This window comes from Pteropus medius, unplaced genomic scaffold, assembly GCF_902729225.1.
Source record: "Pteropus medius unplaced genomic scaffold, Ma_sr-lr_union100, whole genome shotgun sequence".
Taxonomy (NCBI): Eukaryota; Metazoa; Chordata; class Mammalia; order Chiroptera; family Pteropodidae; genus Pteropus; species Pteropus medius.
The window spans coordinates 121,908-140,611 of NW_024354875.1; the positions used below are offsets into that span (position 1 = coordinate 121,908).

At 51.1% G+C, this 18,704-nt stretch overlaps 1 protein-coding gene across 1 annotated transcript in view; it reads right to left on the minus strand.

The window, feature by feature from the left end:
- The window catches only part of DGKD (diacylglycerol kinase delta), a 95,066-nt gene that overhangs the window by 28,723 nt on the left and 47,639 nt on the right, over positions 1-18,704 (minus strand). The window contains exons 4-9 of the mRNA XM_039855571.1: positions 4,166-4,270; positions 3,762-3,894; positions 2,853-2,959; positions 2,425-2,550; positions 2,202-2,304; positions 1,321-1,483 (exon numbers count right to left, since the gene is read on the minus strand). Coding sequence (XP_039711505.1) covers positions 1,321-1,483; positions 2,202-2,304; positions 2,425-2,550; positions 2,853-2,959; positions 3,762-3,894; positions 4,166-4,270 — 737 coding nt within the window. The remainder of the gene's footprint in view (positions 1-1,320; positions 1,484-2,201; positions 2,305-2,424; positions 2,551-2,852; positions 2,960-3,761; positions 3,895-4,165; positions 4,271-18,704) is intronic.

The following is an 18,704-nucleotide window of genomic DNA, read 5'->3' on the forward strand; positions in this document are numbered from 1 at the left end:
TGAGAACACTGACCTCTCTCAGGCCCCCTGCTCCCTGGAGAAGAGGCGACACGTCTGTCACAGCCAGGAATCTAGGGAATGAGGCGGCACCTCTAAGCGCTGTCGCAGCGGGGCACGGTGGAGGCTGCTCCCCAGAAACAGGAATGTACTACAGCGACAACCAGGGCGCCTCGATGGGGCCGCCGCCTACGTTGTCTGGTCTCACACTCAACGCCCAGCATGAACACGGGGTTTGCACGTGGCTGCACCAACGTTTACTCTCAAGCTCCCTGCTCAAAGCCACTTCACGGCGTTTGCTCACTGCCCACGGTGCCATGTTGAACAATCCTGTTTGGGACAGTGTGACAAGGGTTGCCCGATCCCTCCGTTGGCCCATTTTTTGACTAAAAGGACTCTTTTATGAATCCAGCAGTGAACGTGTTTCTGCACCACTCAGTTACTAAGCCTCTCTGCCAAAATCTGAGAGTGCTGCCTCTGAGGAAACAGGCTAGAGAGTTGCCATCTGTGACTCTCCAGCAGTGACGTGCTGCCAGTGGGAAATCCAACACACGAGCCCCCCGCCCCGGGGACAGTGTTGCATGGACGCTCCGCCTGGTGCCCAGGATCATGTCACAGTAGCCCCTGCTCCAAAAAACACCATCCTAGGAACCTCTCAGGGAAAACACGCCAGAGAACAGGAACTGTAAGCACCTCCCACTATGGACGTCCTGGCCGACGTCCCGAATGACCGAGGAGGGTGGCGGAGCGCCTGCCTTGAATTGCTGCTTCCAGACCAGGAAGGAGCTCGTTCAGAGGACAGAACTCACAGAAGCAACTGTAAAATCTCAAAACTACAAAGAACACGTCAGCTCTCCGGCTGGCTGACTGAATGTGTCATTACTTTGCCCCTTAACCAGCCCAGCACATCTCCACGTGTCACTGCACCCGCGAGCTGAGTGGCTTCCTGTGCCCTCCAAAATCTCTCTTTTTTCAGCCTCACTGGGAGAAGGCATCCTCGATAAAAACAGCAAGGCAGGTCTGTAACTACTGACGTCAGAACACATCCACGCTATTATACGCTGACGCACGTACACAGCAGACTGCACAACGGCAGGTAACACACGACCACATCTGGCTTACAAGTGTGTGCACACACTTGAAGGTTGGAGAAACACACAGGGGCACTTCTGTGAGTGGAATGTGGGGAGGGGATGATTTACGAAAGACCACTTTATCTTCCTGTTTAAAAATATCTGTATCTTTGAATCTTTTTTTAATAAACATGCATCACCTTCAATTTTTTCAAAACTCCAAGAAAGGGATATTTTACAAGCATCCTACCCGAGGTGTGGGCCTCCATTCATGAGGTCGAAGACCTGGGCAGGATTCAGCAGCTGCTTGAACCTTCTGAGGAACTTCACGCCCTGGTTGTCCCCACTTTTTGAATTGACAAAGACCAATAAGGGGCTTGTGCAGGATGGAGGACATGTGGCCTTCCAGAAGCCTGGATGTGAGAATGAAAAGGACAGGAGAAAATGTGAAAGCCACGAAGACACAAGAGGCAGTCTTAATCAGCTGCAAGTAATCCCCAGGGGACCTTCTGCAGACAGGTACACACGCACCCAGGTACCCAGAGGCACTGACAGGCACACTGCCACACAGCCACTCCCCACGCAGAAGGAAGCGCGTCCCCATCCCGTCTGGCTTCACGTTTACAAGGAGTCTAAAATGTCGTGCGCCTCCCTGCTCCATCCTCCCCTCTCGCCCTAAGTCTGGAGGAGCTGATGTCCTCAGAGACACGTGCCATTTCCTGCCTCTCCACCAACACGTGTTGACGTTCATCAGATGCCACCTGGACAAGTGGCAGCAGGCATGGGACCACATGCTAATTAGCATCTGCGGGGAGGCGGAGACCAGCTGGTGAACATGGCTCCGACGGCTCACATCAGATGGACGACAGTCTTCGGCTTGGTCCTACCCACAGCCACCTGGACCCATCCTTCAAGGAAGTCACCGGCCTCGAGTGCTAAGTGTGCCCAGGGGCCACTGGGACACCATCTACCACCTGTGTACATAGCTCCTCTCCCCCCGACGGCTGGGCCTGACCTCTTCCCAACCACATCTCAAAATCACCAACACAGCTAATGCTAGCGTGGGGGAGGGGAACACACAGAGGGAGAAGCATGAGAAAGGGGACAGGCTGGCATGCATGTGGCACTTACCATCGGAGTCGATGCTGTTGAGAGCCGTGGGAGGGATGACTGACACTTTACACAGGCCCAGCGGGCACCTGGTCAGCAAGGATTCCTTACACGCCGTGTGCACCTGCAATAAGAGCCCATGGTCACGAGGGGCCACGCCTCCTTCGCACCCCACCCCTGGGGCTCCCTGGCAGGGCACCTGCCCACCCTCGGGGGAGGGACGAGGCCCGCGGCGCTCACTCACCATGGCCTTGCACCAGAGGCAGCGCCAGTCCTGCAGGCGCAGCACGCTGCCGCAGGTCTTGTCGCACACTGTGCACTTGGCGCTCACAGGCAGGTTTCCTTCCAGCCACTGGTGAGGCATGGCGACCTGCAGACCGAGTGGAGACACACACTGGGGACGTCCAAGCGCCCCGCAGGGCACAGAAGGCCGGGGCAAAGATGCCTCCAGATGGACTCCACCGAGGCATTGCTCTCCACCGAGGCGGAGGGAAGGCGGGGTCTGCCCGGCGCTGCCCACCCACTGCTCCTGCCCGGGTCTGGCGCCGACGCGCACGCGGAGCCCCAGAACACAGGGGGAGCCACTCCAAGCCGGGAGGAAGAGAACTGAGCATGGGCCGGGGGCAGAGGGAGAGTCTCTCGTCCCGGTGCCAGTGGTCCCCCTGTGCCTACCCCATCCTCGTCCTCGATGATGTCCTTCCCAATGGAGGCCAGTGTGGTCCACTTGCAGTTACTGGTTGCACGCACAGCACACCGCTTGTGGGCCTTAAACTTGCACACTGTGAGAGAATAAACAGGCGAACCCTGAAGCCTCGATCTCGACAGCCACTTCCTGTGCTCAAAATGGCAGTCGGCAGAACTGCCCGGTCCCCGGGGAAAGCTGGAGCGAACACACCGCACCCCTGCTGTGAGCTCACTCCTGGGACACGCACAGAGACCGACCACGGTGAGACCAGGACAGCAGGAGTCGGCAGACTTTCTGCCAAGGGCCAGAGAGCAACCAGCTCAGGCTTCGCTGGCCATACACGGTCTCAGTCCCAACTACTCAAGCTGCCCCTGCACGAGGGCCACCAGGGACCATGCTGCATACGGACGCTGAAATCTAACCATGTGATTTTCTGTGTCGCAAAGTAATTGTCTTATTTTGATTTTTTTCAACCGTTTAAAAATGTGAAACCATTCTGAACCTCACAGGCCACATAAACACGGCAGGTGGGTGGGGTTCGGCCCGCGGGCCACAGTTTGCCTTTCTTTGCTCCTGTGTAAACACTAGAGCCCCGTCCCCTACATCTGCAAGACAATCTTTAATCCATTTGTCCTCAACCCAGTTTACCCGGAGAAGGGGTGCACCCCCACCGGGGCTCTCCTTTGTGTCCTCTCCGTTTCCTCTCCGCATCTCCTAAAAACCGCCTCCCTCTTCCTCTGCTCCATCACTGGGAAAAGTAAATTATCAAAGACTCCTCAGCAGGCACAAAAATAGACAGGGGGCCACGGGATCACTTTACTCCTGACTTGCAGTGACTACGTTCGGGTTTCTCGGGCCGGGCCGCCTCCCCCAGCAGGACACCGCAGCATCCGCACCTTCACAGGACAGGCCGTGCGACGTGACCCCAGACAGCGCCTCGCGGCACACGTTGCAGTAGGTGGGCCTCGCGTGCGAGCAGGCGTACCAGTTGTGCATCCCTGAGAAGTGGTCCATGCTGTACTGCGTCGGCTAGGAGGAGAAAAAGACGGCCAAGACGGGGTGAGCCTCTGACAGCCTGGATGTGGTAACCTGAACGGGAGCCAGCGAAGAATCGAGGGAGTGGAGGGGAGGGAACTCACTCCTGGGACAAAGGATGGTGTCACGCGGCCCGATGGGCAGCCTTAGTTTACAAGGAACATGCTGAGAAAGTGAGTTCCAGAACGTACAGTCCACGCGTGGGAGAGACTCGGATGGCAGAATATTAAGGAGAGGACAACAAGGGCTGTTTTTCTTTTTTTACCTCAAAATGCTCCCTGTTCTGGACAGTCTTCAGAGCTGCAATCCAATCTTCCATTTCTTTTCTGTTATCGGCGCATAAGATGAGCTTCCTGCATGGAGTGATGACCTAGAGGAAGGAACAACGGACATATTCAACGTGTCCATAAACGAAGGACAGATGCCAACAGCCACAGAACACTGTAAGAACCTACTTTCACTACATGTGTTGTAGTGAAAAATAACTTTAGTTCAGATATTCAATTGAACAGAACATAAAAATGGACATCACGGGTCACTGAAAATCAAGAACCATCTCAAACCAAAACACAACCAAATTTAGTTTACACATTCACCCACAATCAACCAACGTAGATATTTCTGAACTATTTACTATTTAAACACAGTAATAAGCTGTAGGAAATTTTTTAAAAAGGAAAAGAAAACAGTAGTCATTACTCCAAAGAGCTCACAAATTGACACCCGGCACTTACAGAGTTTAGGGCAAGTTACTCTAGGAATACGGTGAGCACCTCATGTGTACCCTACAGAAATGCTGTCTACAAAACCTCCTGATGGATGGCAACAGACTAACATGCAGCTATCGCACATAGGGCCTGAGCAACTTAACTGGAAATGAGGTCCTGAGCCTGGTAATTGTCAGCAAATAAAAATTACATCCATAGCATATAAAAAGTTTTCATAAATCAATAGAGAAAAAAATCTTTCTTATAGAAAGAAGGCTATAAATTTACATTTCACAGAAAACGAATGGCTAACAAGTTATTTTTCACCTAACAGATTGGCAAGGTTTTAAAAGAGGATGATGCGGTGTTGGCAAAGGTGTACGAGAAAGAGTTCTCCCGCAGTACTGATAGGAGGGAAACAGGGTATAAACTTTTCAGAGAAAAACTAGCCATGTCTAGCAAAAGTTATAATCTACTTAATTCTGTTTTATAATGATAAAAATATCTACATCGTTCCAAAGTCAACACTATAAAATGAGGTAGTCAAAAGTCTAGCCCTGTATCTGTCCCCTCCATCCTGGTCCCTCCCTTCCTCAAGGGTAGCTCTGAAAAAAATAATAAAGGTTTATCCCTCCATTTTTAAGATATATGCAAATACATGTCTATATGCATATCCCCCTTAAAACGGCGGCACGCCTTAGACGCGTTCTTGCACCGCTGCTTCTTCCTTTAGTTGCGTGTCCTGGCTGTCCCTCCTCAGCACACACGTGTCCCTTGTTCTTTGTCACAGCCACACGGTGCTGCATAGTGTGGAAGCACCAGAGGCTACTCAACCGGTTCCCTATTAATGGATCTGATGTCGCTGAAAAGCCTTTAGTATGTCAAACAGTGCCGCAACGTACAGTCTTTACAAGGATCTTTTCATATCTACCAGTGTATTTAGGGACAAATTCCTTGAAGAAGAACGACGCTGACAGTAAACGCATATGTCATTTTGCTAGCTACTGCCAAATTCCCCTGCACAGGGGCTCTGCCATTTTACATCCCCACCAGCAGTGTCAGGAAAACGTCTGCTTCCCCAGAGATGCACCAATAAAATCTGTTATTCAACCTCTGGGTTTCTGACCATCTTATAGTTTTAATTTGTATGAGGAAGACCCAATTTAAATGATTAGACTGACCATGTTTCTGGCTCAGAAAATATGGAAACGGTGTTTTATAAATTATCTCTTCAGTGATGTCCATAAGCTACCTATAAAACTTAATCACAGAAGAGGATAATGGGAACTGGGTCGCAAATGCAAGGTACTGCTCACTCTTTCACGTAGCCGGGGTAACTGGGTAATATGTGAAGGGGGCGGCTGGGTGCAGAAAGAGGGTGAGGGACACCGGAAGACAGAAAACAAGCCTAGGGAAGCTGAGTGCCCTCCTGAGGGAGCGAGGTGGGAGCCACCAGACTCTCTGATGCTCCGAGAGCACTGCCAACAGCCCAAATCCCAGAAGTGACAATGCCCATCCGCCCGGCAAAGGCATGCTGAGTTCTGCTCTAGACCTGGGTGGGACTCAGGGCCCGTGAGAGGCAGGGCACCGACTCACACAGAGATCACGCGGGGGACAGCTGCACAAGGAAGCAATTTCAGACACTGGTGCGCGCCACGCAGACAAAGCGGGCTGTGGGAGGCCGATGGGAGCAGGGCAGGCCCTGGAAAAGCCGGCAACTGTCAACGGCCTGCGGCTGGGGCTTAAGGAGTTCTCACCAGTAACTATAAAATTCAGCAAACACCTCTTTATCATGCACTCTGGGGTGAGTTTTAATATTTGAACATTTTTATCAGCGTAATAAATACAATGACAGAAAGATAATATACTTGCTTGTGCATAACTTGCGAGTTATATTAGGAGTTATGCAATACGATATTTACAGAAGAGAACAATGAGATGTCTCATGTCCTGTTCCACTGTAGGTCTTGCTTCTACTACTCGCATGACGACCTGTACAGGACGAAGTGCCCATGTAATCCCAGATCTCAGCCATGGCGTCCGAGCAGGGGGAGCTCTGGGCCCCTCCATCTTCCGCATACGAAGGAGGGGGTTACCAAAACGGCACCACTGGGCGGCCAGCTAGAGACAAAATTGTTACATTGAAGATGGAGAGTTAATTAAATAAATGATAAATGATGTCATTTCCTCAATCTGTGCAATTCTTGACAGGGTGTCAACACTGACCAACAGGTAAATGTCCAAGAACCTGGTTTTTGGCCTTTTTCAGAAGCTCTTACTCGTGCCCGTTTGAAGCCTCACACGGGCCTGGGTCTGAACCACATGGCCAATGACTGGTTGGGAACAGGGGCAGAGGGAGCTTCCGCCTTCATTTCTCTCCTGGAAAAGGGGGATGATAAAAGCCACCTGACAGAGTTGCTATGGGATTGAATGGGACCAAACATGGAGAGGGCCCAACAAGCGTTCGGGACACACCTCGGGGTCTGCGGCCCGGATGAGCTGTGTAACGTGGAGCCACTGCCTCCCCTCCCAGCACCTCCATTTGCTCATCTGAAAACTGGGGCTATTAATGGTGATGTCACCTCCTGGTGCTGTGAGGTTCAGGGCGCGGACCACAGTGCTGAGAACTGCACCCACGTGTTCTCACAGGTGAGCGCTAACCACTGTTACTCTCAGCTCTCCCTCGGGCCCTAGGTGCTGAGGTGAACATAGCATCAGTTTGCCAGGAGCGAAGCATGGCTCTTCCTTGTGGATATCATCTTCCTGATGCTGTTCTGGTGCCACCTCCCAGATCATGAGAATCGTCACGGAAGACTCCCACCAAACAAAAATCAGTCTTTGCCTCTCTCCGATCACCCTCTGCCACCTTTGAGGGAGAATCCGTATTTCTCAGCCGCCCACAGACCGCCAGGACTCCCTCTCCTCACCTGGGCCTCCTGCGAGCTCCCAACAGCCTCCCAGCCTGGGGGTCTCCCAGACTCAGGAGCAGTCCCGCACATGTGGGACGGATGGGGGTAGGGGTGGGGGCCGCCTCAGGAGGAAAGGAGAGCGGGGGGCGGGGGGGCTGTCTCTGAGGGAGACGTCTTGGACGGCGCTTCCTATCCAATCCCTTGATTTTGGACAAGAGTGGGCAGGGAGGACCCAGGGGAGAAGCAGATGCTAGATGAGACCTCCCGGTTGCTCCCTTGTGGCTACTCATCCCATTCATCCAAGCAGAAAGACAGGATTCAGGGGAGTCGCTCTAAGGAATAGTAAGAGTGTCCCTTTGTTTACACTGCAGCCAAGGAATGGTACAAAAAAGTTAGAACTGTCTCCCAAATCTAGCCCTCACACAGCAAAAGCTTCAGAGACCCAAAAGATGCTCTCTCTATATTTTTCAAGCAAATTTGCAAGGTAAGAAATGGCTCACATAAATGAATCAACTTAAAAGGTAAATGCAAATTAAAAGTAGGGTAAAACAGTGAACATGACAGGACAAATCGGTGACGTCAGAGATTCAGCGGGCCAGGACCCACGACTGGTATGAGCAGACTTGGTACCAAGGGAAGGGGCAGAGTACCACAGAGCAAGAAGGACAGCTACACGGAAACCCACAAACTCAAGAGAGAAAGCACATCCCAGACCTCGAAGTTGGAAGGATAAGAGACAGTGAAACAGAAAGGGAGGAAAAACAGAGAAAATGGTGAAAGCGCTTCTCACATAAGCCCCTCAAGCAAGCTGGAAGAGCAATACGCAGATTTCAATGCTTAGACTCTTGCTGGAATTCTCTCAAAAGTAAAAGAATTTAAAAATCGGTAAGAAATAAAGCAGACCAGCTAACAGAAAAAAAAAAAATGAGTAAAAGACTTGAACAGTTATTTCACAACTAGCCAATAAGGTGCAGGAAAAGGTGCTCGACTGAATCATCGGAAAGTAGAAATTAAACCCCGAGCGAGATTCATTCACCCTTCTCTGTGGCTGAACCGAAAAAGACGGAGACAGCCGAGCTGGTGAGGCGGGGACAGCTGCACGCGCAGGCACCGCTGGTGGGAGTGCAGCTTGGTGCCAGCGCTCTGGAAAACAGTGAGGCTGGTCCTATACTCAGCCTACGGCCCTGGAATTCCATCCGCACAGCCAACAGAAATCCAAACGCGTGTCCCCCTCACCGAGACACAGGCGAAGCTGTGGCACCAGCACTCTGACGGGCCCGCACTGCACACAGCTCAGCGCTGGGAATAACGCAGAGCAATGAGAAGGCGCCAGCACTGCCACCCGCAGTGACACGATGGAGTTCACGACGCTGAGGCGAAACACAGTGGGAGTGTGCAAACGAACGTCAGACACTGGCCGAGCTATGTTTTTTTAAAAAGTGTTAGAAATGGATCTCAAACCTAGGAGGAAAAATGCTCAATCTTATTCATAAGATAAATGCAAATTAAAGTTACGAAACATCTTTTTTTATCTACTAAATAGTGATCAATAGTTTGATAACATGTTCTGTTGACTCTAATACGTTGGGGTGTGAATTAATACAACTCCTATGGGGAACATTTGGTGAAATCTGGCAAACTTTAAAATGCACATCTGTCTTAGCAACAGTGCATCTATAAATTTATCCTACAAATACGTCTCGTGAGAACTGACACACAGTTTATACGAGGTTGTTCATGGCAGCATTCACTGGAAACAACTCAAATACTGATTAAAACTAGAAGGAGACTGCGTAAATTATGGAGCATTCCTGCAGCGGAACATCACACGGCCGCTAAAAAGACTGAAGCTACTTACTCTTCAAGCATTTATACGGAACACCCTCTAGGACAGCGGTCCCCAAACTTTCTGGCACCAGGGACCGGTGCTCCTATGAGAATCTAACGCCTGCGGATCTGAGTGGAGCAGAGGCGGTGATGCCGGCGCTGGGGAGCGGCTGCAAATACAGACCAAGCTTCCCTCGCTTGCCCAACACTCACTTTCTGCTGTGCAGTCCAGTTCCTAACAGGCCATGGACCAGTACGGGTCTGCAGACTGGGGACCCCTGCTCTAAGATATATAGTTAAGCGCTCAAAGCGAACTGCAGGAACAGAATGGGTGTAGAGGAAAAAGTAATACCTCTGAGGAGCTGAGAAACTGACTTCACATCTTTTCATCCTTTTGATTTCTGTACCATGTACATGGATTATTTATTCAAGAAACAATTACTAAAAAACAGAGCCTTAAGCTTAGAATATATGCTAAAGACCAAAAAAAGAGCTTTAAAAGCTCTACTTGAAACAACAGAACTTTTGCTTCCAGCCTTTCAAATATGATCTTCCAGGAAACATGAAAAAAATACCTAGACACGCCGAATGAGTCTATGCCACCCAAGCCAGACACACACCTTCCGATGTCCTGGCGAGAATAAGCAGTGATCTTCGAGACATCCAAGAGGAGAAGGGGACATGCTGCAGGCATACGGAGGCGATGTTTGAGTGGAGGGGCGGACAGACTCCTGAATTAGACACCAGCTGACGTGACAGGCAGAGCAACGAAGAGGGTGTCAGATGCCAGTGACAGCCACCGTGGTGGGGCACTTAGTAGTCCTGGGAAACATGCTAGGTGTTTACAGGCATTTGCCTGTTTCACTCTCTCCATAACCTAATGAAGTAGGAAGGTGTCAAGGGAGGAAACTGAGGCCCAAAGTCCCACAGCCAACGAAGCAGGGGCCGGGAAACCACGCAGGCTGGTTCCGGGCCAGGCTCCGGACCGTACCCAAAAGCGGCTTCCCCTGGGTTCCTGGCAAGATGGCTGCATAAATAACACCAGGACTGGCCGGGCCAAAGGCAGGGAAGGAACTGGCACTCGCCGGGTTCACCCAGGTGCACTCAGGACTAGCTGTTTCCTTTGTGGCAGAATTACAGGCTTGGAGGATCAGCACAAGGGCGATAGGGACAGCTCACAGGGTCATCTGACCGCTGCCCCCTGCCCCCCACACCAGGTTTCCCAAGAGCTCGGAACCGAGGGCTGAGGAATAAGGTCTAGTGGACGGTGATGAGGGCAGTTCATGATTCACCAGCAACGTCCACCCAGTGATTCCTAATCGCAGACTTACATGTGTCTCTCATTTGTAAATGACCTTAGATGACAAAAGGCTAAGATCCTGGAAACTTTGTCATGCTGGAGCCACAAGCCAAACCAAACAACCTTAGCAGTGACAAACATGAGGCCCCGGGCCTGGGATGGCACAAAGGCCATCCCGAGCAGGCATGGCAGACACGCGGCCGGGACTGGAGCTGCTCACTCGTGTCTGAGTTCTGGATCCAAAAAAATGCTAAAACTGACCAAGAGACTTCTGCTCCTGGGAAGACGGTCAGACATGCCCTTCTCTAGTCCACTGCTAAGCACAACTAGAACCCTTGCCGTTAGAAGTCAAATAAATACAAGCAGACTGAGGGCAGAGAGGACGGGGCACACAGACCGCGGGCCCCAGTGCTGCGTTCCCAGGGTCTCTGTATGCCCCAGACACTCAGGATGTGGAGCCGAAGACGCCGCAGCCGGAAACACCGATGGATACAGAAAGAAATGAGAAAGCCCTCCAAAAGCCTAGTCTCCAGCCACTGGGCCAGGAAAGGGCAGCCTCGCAAGACAGAAATCAATGGGAAAGCAGCTGATGACCATGGAGAAAACTGTGGCCCCCACGGCCACCCTGCCAGGCTGCACCAGGTGCTCCTGCACCCCTCTGGGCAGTGTCCACCGAAGGCCAAGGAGAGACAGTCATCCCTGCCAGCCACAACCCCACGGCGTCAGAGAACAGAGGCAAAAAGCACAAGAAAAGGCATTCCACAGCCTTCACCATTAAGGAAATGCTGATTGAAATCACAATGCAGTATTACTATACACTTACCTGGGGGCTAAAATAAAACCACCACCAAAAGCTAGAGAGGATGTGCAGACATTGCCGGTCAGAGCGCAAAATGGTGCAGCCACTCTGCAGTCTGGCGATGTCTTTAAAACCCGAACGTGCAACTACGAAGCAACCCGGCAACGACACACTCGGGCTCCAGCATTTATCCCATGAAATGAAGGCTTATGTTCACACGAAAACCTGCCCGTGCACGTTCATAGCGGCTATGTTCGTAATGACCCCAAAGCGGACAAGACCCAGGCGTCCTTCAGCGGTACAGGATTAAACGCACTGTGGCCCGTCCTGTGGAGAGAACATGCTCAGTAATGAAAAGAAACACCGACCAAACACGAGGACCTGGAGGGGCTCCGGGAAGATGTGCTGAGTGAGAAGCGTCAATCCCTAGGTGTTACTTACACAGGGTGCGATGCCATTTATAGAACATTCCTGAGATGACAAAGTTACAGAAGTGGAGGGCAGATTGGCGGCCCCCAGGGAGGGGAGTGGGCGTGGCTATAAAAAGAAGCCGACATTCCTGGTGCACATGGAGCTGTCTGGACCTGGACCGTGCTGACTGTGGCAGTGTCGACTTCCTGGTTGTGAGGCTGCGCCACAATTTTGCAAGACATGAGTTACCTCTAGGGGAAACTTGGTAAAGAGCGCCAAGGATCTCTGTTCTCCTGTGTGACTCTACAATGAACCCAAAGGTTTAATTACAAATAAGCAACCGCCATCAACGACATTTTCTAACACCGAGTATGTTTAAATTGGGAGAGCTGGGACTCCAGAATAATCTTAAGGACAAGGGCATCTGTGGTCTCACTCAGCGCAAAGTCAGTGTAATCTTCTCTCAGTAAAGTAGGTAGCTCGTGAAACACCTGACTTGCCACGGAAACATGCAACACACCTTTGACACATATTCTCAAAGAAAACCAAATCCCTCCCGGTTTGGCTAAGTCCGAGGACACACAAAGGTCACGGGTCTGCTGTCGGGCTGCGACACGTGGCCTGGAACTCGAACCCACACAGGACAGAGCATCGGGAACGGCAGGACGCGCTTCTACGCACAACAGTGCTCGCGGTGCCTCCTGTCGCCGTGGCTGCAGGTCCTGCCATCACGCAGCACTGCGCTTCTGGGTGGGCCAACCCCAGCGCCCTGCCTTGATAGCAGGTGCAACCAGAAATGCTGCCAAGACCAGCCTCCTCCCCAGCTCCAGACCCACAGATCCCACGGCCCACCAGACAGGCCCCTCGGGGGCCGCTCGCACACCTCCACACATCCTCGTGCTGACTGCCCCGCCCCCCGCCGGAGGCCACCGTCTGCTGGACAATACCCTCACCTTCACCTCCTACACGTATGAGTAGAGAAAGTGCTGAAAACAAATGGTAACACCAAGCTCGGAATGGGGGTGAGCTCTGTGGAGCGAAGGCAGGAGGGGGATGGGACAGACAAAGCGGAACAAAGGCGCACCCGCGACGTTCCTTTCTCAGGCGGGGAAGTACACGCTGTTGTTCATTATGTTACTTTTTGAATGCCTGAAATATTTAATGATTTTTTAAATGTTAAATGTTTTGGCACAAAAATATGATAAAACACCCAAGCCAGAACTAGAGACATGCATGGTACATCCTGTATTTACAGTTTATTTATGTATGCACGTATACACGCATGTACAGTATATATAGCTTACTGTACTACATAAGTTTATCGTTTGCCTTCTATTTATAGTTAGCCTTACAGAAGGGAATGGGTCAGCCTGAAGCCATGCCAGCAGACAGATTGTGCTAGTAGAACTGGGGGAAACCTCGGGAGCCAATGCTTGGTGTTCACGCATGCGTTCATTCACTCAGCACACACATCGCCCTCCTCCAGGCTCTCCCGTGGCAGGACACACACCCGGCAGGCTCTGCTGGCTGCCATGCATTTTGTGGCAGACACAACTGTGCCTAATTTGCCTCTCAAATTTCTCATCCTGGAATAGATTCCTGAATGCTAAGGAGCTGGTTGAGTGTGTGAAAATAAGGCGGATGCTTTATGAAGGGAGGAAGGGGGAGATACTGGCTGGACCACTCGGAAGGAAGCTTTTAGAGACCAACGAAAAACTCTCTCTCCCAACACACCTCCTCCCCTGAAATCACCGGGGTGGCAGCCAGCAGAGGCCAACACCGAAACCTGGAAACTTCCTTTCTAAGGATCTTCAAAGCACACAGAGATATGTGTCCTGCTGCTCAAAGGACAAGCCAGCTCAATAAGCCTCAGTGAGGGTACACGTGTGTGGCAGAGAGGGGTCGTACACAGCACAGCGGTTACAACAGACTGAGAGCCACGGGTGCAAATGACTCATCTCTCTAGCCTCAGCTTCTTAACCTGCAAGACAGGTATCAGTGCCTGTCCTTCGGGTCACTCCTAGGGTGAAGGGCACAGACCGTTATTGCTGCCAGCAGTGGAAGCTGTCACCTGCTGTCTTCCAGGCCAGCACAGGTCAGGGCATAAGAGATGACAAAGAAGAGCAAACAGTTGGCATCTCCTGCAGCAAGATGGCACAGTCACAGCAGACACCTGGGCTTAGGCGGGACAAGGAGCAGTCCATGTAGGCATCTGGTCAGCACCTGCTTGAAGCCCCATCTGAAAGTCATCACTTCTACAGCAATGTGAATAGGGAGCAAGCGCTCCACCTGAGCAGGTTACATCTAGGCTCCACCGTGCTGGTTTTGAGGATCGCGGGGGAAATTTCTCTACTGACAAAGCTCAGACCATGAGAATTCACCACGGAGCAGCTCACCCAGCCTGCAGGCTTTCTGTATGGCCAGGCAGAGACCAAGGATGTTTCCAGCATGTGGGTGAATTCGCAGCACCAAGCCTATGGTTTTAAAAACCCCAGCCTTCCACTTGTAAGAGATACAAGACAAAAGTCGGCCCTCTAGAGACGCTGACGAGACATAATGTGCGATACCTTTCACTTACTTCATTTGCGAGGCTTCGTCTAGTCCTCTCCACAGCTTCCCAGGCCATTTGCCACCTCTCACACTTTCCAGCTGCTCGAAACGTGCCAAAATCGAAACGGCCCAGCGGAAACAGAAACTGAGTTTAAAATCAATAGACAAGAGCCCCATGGACCACCAAAGCAGACCAGAGACACTGGAGCAACAAACCAGCCCCACGCAGGTCACCCACTGACCAAATGAGGGACAAAGGGACAGGGCAGGATCAGGAACCTGAAAACGCTCTCCTAAATATAGCTCCCCGGCCTGCGGGGCACGGAAAGGTGGCCAAGAACAAGCATCTGGCAGGCTCGGTAACTTCTGTCACTTCCTGCTACTCACGGCCTGCTGTTCAGACGCCGCCCAGAATGCTGGACCTGCTGCCCGGGGATCCCTACCTCGAAGCCCCCTGAGACACAGGCTATTCAAAACAGCTGGATGTGCGTAGACAACGGACTTCCTCACAGAGTGCCATATGAAACAGAAAAACAGACACCAGGCAAACAAGCCCCTGGAGGTCCCTGCGCAAAAGCTGCCCCAGGATGCAGGTCCAGACCTCCAGGCACTCAGCTCTGCCTGCTGCCTGACCCCCGGAGGGGAGCCCAGGCCCACGCGGCTGAGGGGACACCTCCCTCCAGTCTCGGGGCAGCTCTGAAGACAAATGGGTGGGTCACCGCCACCAACGCTATCGACCTGCCCGGGGGCCCAGAGCCACAGTGAAAGCCAAGGACCTGCTGCCCTGCCCTGCCTCACCTGCCAACCCTCCCGAGGACACCTACAGGCCACCAGGAACGCAGAATGCCCAGGCAGGGAGCAAAGCCAACTGGGCCAGAGGCTAAACTCACATGTAATCTATCAGAAGACAGATTTTTAAAAAGGAACAGAAAGTAAATAAAATGAAGCAAAAAGTAAAATAGCTAAAATGGAAATGTGACAAACATATTTGGGTCATTCATCGACTCGGTATTTCAATAGCACCTGTCCTGGGGGGCAGAGAGCCCCCGGGGGGCGGGAACCCTCAGGTGTGGAGATGGAGTCCCAGAGGGCGTTTCCCCAAAGGGCAGGCAGGAAACAGGAAACCATGCAGAAAGCAAAATACAAACAAAACCTAGTATGTTTCCAAGAGCAAAACACTAGAAATAACTAAAATCCTCCAAAACTGGGGAATGGTGAAATAAATTATGACACGATGATACAATGGGATGCGACGATGAGAATGCATATTTATGGACACAGAGTTCATATTTGTTCATAACAAAATTTAAAAGTTACAAATCCGTATATGTATAATTGATCTCACTGTTAGTAAAACTAAACTATATTTACCAATATGCATAGAAAAACACTCATAAAATTATCTGTCTATACTGGGGTTTTTCTACCTCAGCACTACTGACATTTTGGGCCAAATAATTCTTTGTTGTCCCCACAACACTGCAGGATGCTGAGCAGCAGCCTGGAGATGCCAGCAGCATGCGCTCCGACCTCCCACTTCCCTCCCAGGTGTCACAACGCAAAACATCTCTGACTGCCAAACGTCCCTGTGGGCTGACCTCACTTCCCCGCCCCCTCATCCCACTATGTTTGAAAACCATGGGTCTCTATAATAGTGTTTATTTATAACTAGGATTTCAGGATAAGACTTCGGAGTGTTTTTTGTTTGTTTTGGTTATGAGTGACTTCATTAACAAACATGTTATTTGTATTTTAAAAAGAGAATTTTAAAAAATCTTAGCATTGGTAAAACATTACAAGTGTTTTTGCTATAAGGGAATATCTGAGTTGTTACACGCCCTCACATTCTATAAAAGTACATAATAAACATGACAAATGTCATGGGAAAAGATGAGCTGAGCAGACCACTCAAAACCTATGCAACTTTGTAACCAAACAACAAACAATAGCAATTCTAATAAAAACACTAGGATATAAGGAAATGCTACAGTAAATATAGAACTTTACCTTCGAAAAATGTGAAGGAGCCTGATGGATGGGAGTCAGTACAGCTGAGTTATGGAGCTCTGTGCAAAATGCACAAAGATCTAGGACACCATAAGCAAATCCACGGCAGAGCCCTGAAGGCATCCCCCGCAGAGCTGTGCTCCCTCCCTTCCCCCGCCAGGCAGCCTGGTCCTGCAGCTGGTGATCTAGTGATCTAGTGATCTAGTGATCACTGAGCCGGCGTGCTTTTTGTTAGAGAAACACACTGCAGCAGACAGGACTCGCTGTATCTACCTCTTGGCTACCGCACAGAGAACGATGGGCTCCAAGTCACTAGCTCAAACACCTAGGGTTACTACTGTCCCAGTGATCATGAAACCTAAATCAAAGGACCCTGGCAGTGGGTCTTGAAGCGACGTGAGATGGAGAGAGCGGGGCACTCTTAAACCTGGCCTCCACCATGCTGTCATAACTTATCGGTTTTTCTCTGGCAGGGCTTAGGGTAAACCTGCACGCACCCGAGTCCCTTAGAGTTAACGAGCATCCATATCGAAAAGGGTACGGAAGGGTTCATAAGCAACCTCTGCAGCCCGAGGTCAGCCATGCGCTTTTCTGACCACTGAAGGTCAAGCTGATGCGGTGGTAAGACATCCCAGAACAAAGTGGCCCAGCGGAAGAACAGCGGCATCTGCTGACTCAGCAGTGCCCTGACTCAGCGGTGCCCACCCTGGGATAGTCCTGGGCACGCCTTTACTGGTGAGCTGCTCTCAAGGCTGCTAGTGCGCCCAACACTTCAGTGGTCAAGTAAACCACAGACCAGCTACCAGGGCACGTTTACACCCCACACCTCATCTTAGTTGAGACGCCGTGCAGCCAGAAAATAGACGAAGCGTCCAAGGGGAAGCGGTTTACAAAGAATTTATGAAAGGGCACGTCTACATTACAGCAACAAAGAAGGGAGGGAGGGAGGCTGATTTAAAGGACAGGACACACAGCCTGGAAAAGTCCAAGTTCACCTTTCAGGTGGTAGGACTGAGGGAGTTTTTCCTTTTCCTTCTAGTATTCTGTATTTTCTAAATTTTCTACAGTAAAACATGTTTTTAAAATGTATCCTTCTTTCCCCTACAAAATCGACATCTGGGACAAAATACTACTAGCTGCCTATGCAACCAGCATTTCCCCTTCTTCCTTCCGAACCGACCCTGCGCTCCGGATGGTCTCCGGTGAGGCCAGGCTGACACAGCGCACTTCCCAGCATCCCTGCAGCTGGCGCATCACCGAGGGTTCCCTGGAACATTCGGAGAGGATGGAGCTGCGGCCAGCCCCGCCTGGCCCACCTCCTCCCCATGATTCCCGCAGCAGGCACCTACCCCCACAAGGGGGCCCTGGGAGGGAAGCCTGGGTAGATTCTGGTGGCCCAACACTGTTGGCCCCGGGCCTTTTCCAGGAGAAACAAACCTCTACCGTTTTTAAGCCACTGTCACCCAGGTTTTCTGTGAAACACCCCACACCTCATCTTAATTGAGACGCCATCCTCATCTCACACAGAAGAAAACGGAGGCACAGAAATTAAGTCTTCTTTACCCTCCAGGTCAACAGCCTGACTTATTTAGATAAGAACCGAAAACTCTCAACTCAAATGGGCAACAAAGCCAAGGGCATCTGCTAACAGTAAGGTTGAAATAACAATGCCACAAACCAAACCTGTGGCCCTAAGGCAGCACTGACTGCACTATGGCCTGCCACTTGCTCTTTAAGTAAAGTGTTGCTGGAGCACGGCTTCCTTACATGTTGTCCTGGCTACTACATATGGCCTGAGAGACCCCAGAGCCTACCAAGCCAGAACTAGCGGCCGTCTACAAAGGCCTGCTGCTCACCTCTGACATAAGACACCGGCCATACACATCTCAGAGGAGCACAAAGGCAATGAGACGTGGCTGCCGCATCAGAGAGGGTATCTGCACCTTGTCTCTGCTTCCGGCTCCACAAAGGAGGGGTCTCCATTCTGTTCCCAGAGGATCCCTGACTATCTGGCAGGTAGTACATGCTCAATAAATACTCACGGATTTGAACACTTCCCATTTACAAGAAGGGTCACCTCTGAAAACTGGGTATGTATACTTGCCTTACTACGCAATTTAGAATGAAAAACCTCACAAAAGTGAAAAGCAGTCATACATACTACAATCATATATACTTCACATAACTCCCCTTAACATACCCTATTTCACAGGGACTATTTCAACATAGTCTACTCTGTGGACTAAGGGTTCCCACATTCTCCAACTTCACTGTGATTCGGTCTGGGAGCCAAA